This window comes from Polyodon spathula, chromosome 12 (genome assembly GCF_017654505.1).
Source record: "Polyodon spathula isolate WHYD16114869_AA chromosome 12, ASM1765450v1, whole genome shotgun sequence".
Classification (NCBI taxonomy): Eukaryota; Metazoa; Chordata; class Actinopteri; order Acipenseriformes; family Polyodontidae; genus Polyodon; species Polyodon spathula.
The window spans coordinates 27280130-27288366 of record NC_054545.1 but is presented as its reverse complement, the minus strand read 5'-3'; the positions used below and the strand labels follow the sequence as shown (position 1 = coordinate 27288366).

The 8237-nt window shown below is 36.4% G+C and overlaps 1 protein-coding gene across 1 annotated transcript; it reads right to left on the bottom strand.

Moving 5' to 3' along the window:
- Nucleotides 1-528: 528 nt before the first annotated feature.
- Nucleotides 529-1754, bottom strand: LOC121324852 (toll-like receptor 2 type-2). Its single transcript, XM_041267064.1, has 2 exons — nucleotides 1625-1754; nucleotides 529-1037 (listed from the first exon to the last, which is right to left on the bottom strand). The coding sequence occupies exons 1-2, from the start codon at nucleotides 1752-1754 to the stop codon at nucleotides 529-531; spliced, it is 639 nt and encodes a 212-aa protein (XP_041122998.1).
- Nucleotides 1755-8237: the final 6483 nt, after the last annotated feature.

Below are 8237 nucleotides of genomic sequence, written 5' to 3'. Positions count from 1 at the left end.
CTCTTCCACTGTGGATTAAGGTTTAAAAAACTAAAGACAAAATTCAATGTAAGCATGCTTAATACATGTTCGGTGTCTTTGCTTTTCACTCTCCTGCTCACCTACAATGCCCTTCATCACACAGGTCCCGAGTACCTCCTCAACCTGCTGACCCACGATGTCCCTGTCTGCAAGCTGAGGTCCTCCGAATCTGGCCTGCTTGTTATCGCCAAGCAAAAGTGCACCACACTTGATGTTAGGTGTCTCTTATTATAACATAAATTATTTTGTGTCATCTGAGAAACTCGGATTCGCTTTGTGATGCTCTTGTCCAAACTGCAAAAGATGACATCTCTTATAACAATAAGAGACAACCTACGTTACAATCTTTCAACTAATACATTAACATGGAATTGTCTTTTTTCCAAACAAGTAACCACTGAAAAGCCACAAATGCAGTGTTGTTAGATGCACGATGTCCCTTCATTGACTTGTCAAAGCAGTTTTCAGTTTCTCCCAGAAGATGGCCTGCTGGTCCTGTCCCACAGGTCACTCCAGGTAGGTCTTCTTGCTCATGAGTTTGTGCGGCTTGCAGAACCTGCGAGGAATGCACTCTTTGGGGATAGGTTCCAGGAGCACCAGAATCACAAAGTCATTGTTCTCATCAAAGAAGTGGTGCTGGGAGAACTCCAGCTCATACTTGCACCACTCGCTGCTCATAAAATGCTTGCTAATGACAAAGAGGGTCTTTCGACTTTCCTCGATGGACTCAATTATGTTGTCCATGATCCATTTCCCTGGCAGGAAGTCCCTCTTGTGGAGACAAAGCTTGAAGGGTTCATTTGTGTTCTCCAACTGGGGAACCAACAAGTTATCAACCCATTCGGAATCACTCTCACTATAGGAAATGAAGGCATCAAATTTAGCATTTGAGTCAGTCGTGGTCTTACCAGTTCTTCTCTTTGCCTGTAACCATTGCCAAGCCATCCTTAGGTACCAGGTGGCATGCATCTTGTACCAAATGAATTCTAGAATGCAGAGAACTATCAGGGTTCCACCTGAGGTGAGAACCAAGACAAGGGATCTATAACATTTAAGCAAAGAAAGCTGGACATTTAACCTTTAACCTTGCTGCCCTTATGATGAGAAGGTGTCTCACAAATATAATCATCTGGCCAGTCTTTTACAAATGCAACTGCACTCATCAAATCAGTTATTTCTGAAATAAATTCACATGAACAGGAATACATGTTTCTGCCTGCTTTTAAGGACTTCAGCTTTCTAAAACCCAGTAATCTTTCTTTCTTTATATCAGTCAGCCTGTTAGTCTGAATAAACAGGACTTCTACATTTGGAAAGTTCTGCGCTGGTGGAAGTTCTTGCAAGCCATTGCTTGAAAGGTACAGTTTTTTCACCATGAGCAGAGTTATACCTAAGACAACAAGTCTATTTTTGCTTAAATCTAAGATTTCTACAGTTGTAGGGAGGTAGTTTTGAATGTAATTTAGCCTTGTGTCAGAAAGTTTGAAGACCTGGAATGACTGCTGCCAAGGACAAGACAAAGGGGGTGTGGAGAAGTCATGTTGGCTCAAGTCAAGATTAGTCAGTTTGCTCAGTTTACTAAGAGTGTTGCATAAAGTCTGACAGGACTTGAGATAATTCTTCCGGAGTTTAAGAACTCTGAGTTTAGGGTAACCACCAGAACATATTGAAGTTGTCATGGCAATGTCTTGCAGTTTGTTTTCTGGCAGATCTAGGTACTCCACGTTTATCATTTGCTAGACGCTCACCCACATTGCTCTTCTCTGCAAAAGAACAATACTCCATGAATTGCATTTAAATGTGCAGGGGTTGCCCAGAGTGTTAGATACTTCAGTTATACACAGAGTTTTTAGAGGGACAAAGCAGCAGGGCTGATTCAAATTTTAGGAAAACCTGTTTACCAGCAGCCATTTTCAATTCTGTCCTTTCTGATTTTATGATCAATGACTTTCCTGCAGCCAGAGTATTTTAATATTTACTTCCCGAGGCTGTTATTCTAAAGTAAATACAGATGAAACAGGATGTATTCGCAGGGAATTATCCCAAAAACAATTGAATGAAAGAATATTACCTTAGCACTACATGTAGCAAAGTATTCTGTGTAAATAACTCACTAGTAAAACACTGGCTTCAGTGACTGTTTTGAGTTGGAAGTTGATTTCTTGGGATTGCCATTAATTGACAATTTAAGATTAGAAGCGATTTCCAAGAATATAAAAAAAACAAACTTGTAATTACAAAAATTAAAAAGGTTTCTCTTCAACAGTCAGGTTCCCTTCCCTGGATCCTGTTGACCTATACTGTAAACATAGACCTTTTCATTTACCCATAATGCATTTTGCATTGCTGGGATTTCTAAGTACCGTATTCAAACTTTGTAAGTCTTTTTTTTCAATAATTAGGAATGTTGTTGTTTTGTTTTTGTTTTGTTTTTTTACTTTTAATATATTGAACTATATTGTACATTTCGCTATATGTAAGTGCAATTTAATGAAATGCACTGGTTCCGATTACAAAACAAAAAAAGGAAATAAGAAAAATAACAAAATCATGCATTTAACAATATGCAACAGTGAGATTAAACAAACCAAATTTATTTCACAATGTTCGATTTTACTTTTCTTCAATCTGAAACCTTACTCACTGTGCAGTGTATTTCTTATAACTAAATAGTAAACTAACTCAATACCCTTTTTGCAATAGCACAGTATTTAGTTTTCCAAACATTTAGTTACAGAAACATACACATGATCATTCACATTAAACCTCTAAGAGTGTGTTTTTGTAACTACTGCCGTGTGTTCACGTAACTGCTTATCTTGCCTTGCGCGCATTGTAATAAAACTTTCCCCCTACTACACCTCATACAAAGGTGTCCCTGTTTCTCTATGAATGTTCTGATATGGTCCTATGTTTGATGCTCAGTACTTCCTCTTCTCCTACTGCATAAGCAGTGCTTTTTTTAATAGTTTATTTTTGATTTTGTATTCATTCAAATACAACTAGCATTGTGCAGCAACCTTCCTTTTTTATGTTATTATGTGCATATGTTTACCCCGTGTTTGTATTTATCAATATGACCTTTTTTGCATTTTTACATCATTAAAACATATATTGGTAGACATTTTAAGTAGTGCTGGGATAAATATTCGAATAGTTGAAAGTATATTTTTTGACATGTATTCGGATACAAAAAATCAGATGTTCGTATTCGCTAGAAATGACAAAAATGCCTTGCAGAAATTGTGCGACAATGGTAAATGAAAAATAGCTCTGTGTGATATGTGAGATTAATATATACAAAAAAAAAAAAAAAACAAAGGATTAACACAGCAGCTCTTGAGCCTCTATTTAAAGGTTTTAGACAGCAAAAAGTAAACAAACCAGATTATGCTGGCAAACTCATAGTGATCTCTAGGGAAAGCCTTCTGGGTCAAAAAAAGCATTGTGCTGCTCTAGATCGAGTCAGAAAATTTCATGGGACAGTGCCCAACTTATTAAATGTTCTGTAGTGATTTTTGTATAAGTTGTATATATTATATATTTTTTGTTGTGACTTTCTGTTATGTGGAATGTAAAACGAGAACAAAAACAGTGATTTTTTTTCTTCATTTTACAATGCCATTTCCACATTTGGTTTATTTGAAGTGTTTAAAGTTTTTTCTTTTTTTTTTTGCTTGTTCAACTACAAACAGGCACAAATAAACCTCATGTTATTATGAAAACATGATTGGCCACTGTTTACTGTGAAGAAACAGCAATAGCAAGGAATGAAAAAAGTAAAATTAAATCAACTTTATGTACTGTTTACTTCGGGAATAAACAAGCAACGTTTAACTTGATCTGCTATTTGGCATCCTTTGTTTTGTAGTTAATTCACAGATATTTTTTATACTTTAACGTTACCTATTGTAACATCTTGCTGTAAAATAAAGGAACACACACAGGGGCCATGCCCCCTGCCCCTGCTACTATGCTGTCTCTGCCTGCATTCTGAGTAATATGGTTTTTATTACTTTTTGAAAACTAACGAATATCAGAACGAATATTTAAATTATGAGGGAATATCTGAACATGAAAATCCTTTGTTATTCCCAGCAGTAATTTTAAGTATTGTTGTTCTACAGACATAAGGCTAATTGACATTCAAAGCTAGATTTTAAATAATAGAAAATAAAATAAACAAACAATTCCCACTTAAATGTTTTTTTTCCAGTTGTAGTTTATTACAATGCGTGGGTGTCACAATTCTTCTGATGTGAAAATGTAAACCGCAACACCAATTTCTTTAAATTTCTTTACATTTCCGCTTACACCTGAAGAAGAGATTTTTGAGGTCTTGAAATCTAGTGATTTTATATCATAGTTAACCTAATAAACAGTATCAAATCGATTCACTATTACCTTGAGTAAAATGACAAAAAAATGCTGTATTTTAGTAGTGTTCAAGAATGATCACAGAGTAACAATTTCTGACCCCACACTGAAGGAATGATAATGTTTTCATAGTTTGACTGTCACCATTATTACTTGATACATAACTGCTGCATCCTGCTGTTTGTAAATGAAGCTTTGGTCCCAATGTGCTTTCCTGGTTAAATAAATATTAGCATACTTTAATAACACCAGAAGAACCATGGGCAGTCAATATCATTACCAACAATGTCAACAAATTCATTTGGAACAAATATTTCATTGTGGTCCTGATACAATAGCATGGTGGCAGTCATACAGTATTTTACCAGTGTGTTCACACAATTCAAATGCTGTAGGCATATCAAACCAATGTTACTACAGTGGTAACCTTTGAGCAATGGATTTACAGTATAATCGTAAATGTCAAAAAACTACTCACTTCTGAATCTTTTGTAGTCATTTTTGTATTACTTTAGTATAAATACATGTTGATTTCGATTCATATATTGTTTTTTTTCTGACTTTATGTGAACGAAAAGACACACATTTGCCCGTTTTCCCATTGGAAATAGTGATATTTTGAAATATCACTGTCCTGGTCACAAAAGCAAAGTTTGTGGGGAATAATAGCCATTTTCTATACTTTTGAGGCATAAGCAATTAGGAAATAACACTTACTACCCAGGAACAAAAAAAAAAAAAATATAATAATTTGTTACACGGTGTAATAAGACACTGACTTAACATCTCGTCCACAGGAAGGAGCACAAGGAGGTTAAATGACCACTGGACCACACTACCTCCTCAAGTTTAGGGAGGAGACTGGGAGCAGCAGGCTGTGCTCTGTGTCTAGCTGCCGGGATAGCGCGGGTGTGGTCTGGTGTGTTCCACCTCTTCATCTGCTATCTCTGGCTCTGACCAGTCTTAACCACATGCCACTTTACCGCAGGTACCTTTGCACTTTCGAGACAGCATGTTCAAAAATGAATCTCATTTATTTAAAGTGTGCGATTATGAATTCAAGTATACCATAATAATTGGTAAGAAATTAAAGTTTAAAATGAATGTATTTAGAATAAAAAAGCAAACATCAATTTGAAAATAACCTGTCATTGGTAAACTGAGGAATTTTACATTCTTGAAATGTAGTTTCATAATATACTTTATACAATATCAAGGGGTTCTCAAAAAATAGCATATAACAAAATTATGTAATTTGGTTCTGCCCAATATTAGTCATTTAAACATATTGTAATATATAAATACATATATAATTAATATTTCGTTTTCAGAGAGAAAAAAAACTCAATGGCGTCACTTTGCTATGCTATTCACTGGACTCAAATCAACTGTTTTGCCATATTTCATTACTGCTTCTTCACCCCCTTGTTTCCTAGGCCTCCAGACCTTGTAACAGACAAGCCCAGCAAAAGAGGATATTGCAATTAAGCTGCCAACACAGACAGGTACAGCTCTCTCAGACCCTGCGGACTGGCACTGAACAAGATAAGGTAGTTATTGCTGAGGTCCAACACTTCAACCTTACTCGGAAGGTAGTTCTGGATTTGATGCAGCTTTGTGTCAGAAAGGTTGAAAACCCCAAACATCTGCTGCCAAGAATAAGCCGACGGAGGGACTGAGAAGTCATTGTGGCTCAAGTCAAGGTCCACAAGACTAGTCAGGTTTTCAAGACGGTGGCATACATCTTTGTATATCTGAAATCGATTGTGGCTGAGCTTGAGGATGGAAAGCTTTGTGAAGGCATCAGGGCACTCTGTGAGGTCTATAAAGCCATCGCTCAGTTCATTTTCTGATAGGTCCAGCTCTTCAAGGCTCTTCAGATGGCGGATAAATCGACACTCAAGTTGGGACACTTGTGACTGGACAAGCACTGCCTTTTTTATGGATGACATTATCCAGCTGTGGAGGTATGAGGAGTTGGGCAGCAGGTAAGAGGAAGGAAGAGACCCATTAACAACAGTGACAGAAGTTAAATGGGAGGTTGAAAGTAGCAGAACTGTAGGCTTATGATTGTCTTCCACAGTGGAATTAATCAGGACTATCTCTCAGATGTTGCTGTTTGGAAAAACTGAGATTAAAGGTGATAAAAATACATCTGAAAAGGTTTGAAAATTATCTTGTTGACAGGCAGCAGCTTTAGCATGTCCATCATTTGTCTAAAATCACCCTGTCTGTTAAAAGTAGAGAGAAAATCGAATTCATCAGAGTCAGGCGAGATAGAGGAGATTCCCAAGTACCCATTCTGGATTTCAAACACCTCAGCTTGAGCACAAGTAATGAGGCCCATTAGGTCAAGTATGTCTTCAGCTTGGCAAATGCAATGGCTTCCCTCTTCATCGAACACACAGGCTCCCTTAACAAAGAGAGTTCTGGAGCCATACTGGAGGAAGAGGATCAGGGACAGAAGTATGATTGGCATACTCGATATCCTGGGGAGAGCAAGAGAAAAGAACATTTCTGAATCTTCAATGCATTTATAAAGTATTTCTAAAAGAACATCCTTATTTACAATGGTGTTTGGCAAGAGCACATTCAGTAAATACATCAGCTTCAGAAAATCAGAAACCATGACAAAAACAAATAAAAGCATACATTGTTTCATTTCTTTTGGATATAGCTGTGAAACCTGTGGCCTGCTAGTTAGAAACATTTTACTTTGTTGTTTGTTTTTATTTTTATTTTATCAACTGTTGTGTTCGTAAATTCATATACAATAAAAAATGAATTCCCTTATTCCACAGCAACATTTTAAGCAATCATTTCAGAGGCACAATGCCTTATATTCTCCAATTTCTACTTTTTTGACATGCTTGCTAATGCAGTCGTGTCTTTCAAAAAGGAACCAATTCAGGTCATAAAATGTAGTGTATGTATGTATGTAATTAATTAATTAATTAATTAATCAATCAATCATATTAGTCCACAGTAAATTAGCCTAGCATTTATGACATAGGTAATACTTATTACACAATACATTACAGTACATTATGGGCAAAATTCTCAGAAAGTTGTTATGCTGGAAGTAGCTGTAATATTTACCAATGGCTAATTTACTCCTGGTTTGGTATTCTTAGTAGATTGTTATAGGTATTAGTAAGGTAGGTAACATCAAGTCCTGACAGATTTCGCTTCCAGCTTTGAACATGGACAAATGCTTTGGTATGTCAGTTCCTCATAACATGCTGCATATATATGTATACATATATATGCATCTACATTTAGTGCTTCTAATTATGCATCATGCCTTGCATATTCAATCCTATCAGCATTCATATGCCATGCGGTGACACAAATATAATGCGTTCTGGCGTTCTGTGTTACCACTAAACTTTTACTATGCTTTACTACAGTAAATTTTCACAAAGGTAGCAGTCCCTGATACCACCATATTTAAATAAAACAAATGAGAAGCACTGGGCTTAAACAGCACCAAGCCTTATGCATTCAATTGAAGATTATAAGGTACTATTCACATTAAATTGATTCTAATAATCTTCTGGTAGTTACAGAAGGAAATATTCTTGGTTATCTTACATACCAAAAATAATAATAATAATAATAATAATAATAATATTATTATTATTATTATTATATTATTATTATTATTATTATTATTATTATTTTTTGGATCTGGTTCGCACTTCCTGGAACCACTCGCCGTCTGCTCCCTCTGTCTCCAGAACAGCAGAGTCCCTGCTGCACACCGCCAGAGCCCAAGAAGCTGGCCTGGGCACGTTCCCTCCCATCGGGGACACGGTCACAGTGCTGGTGCAAGGGTC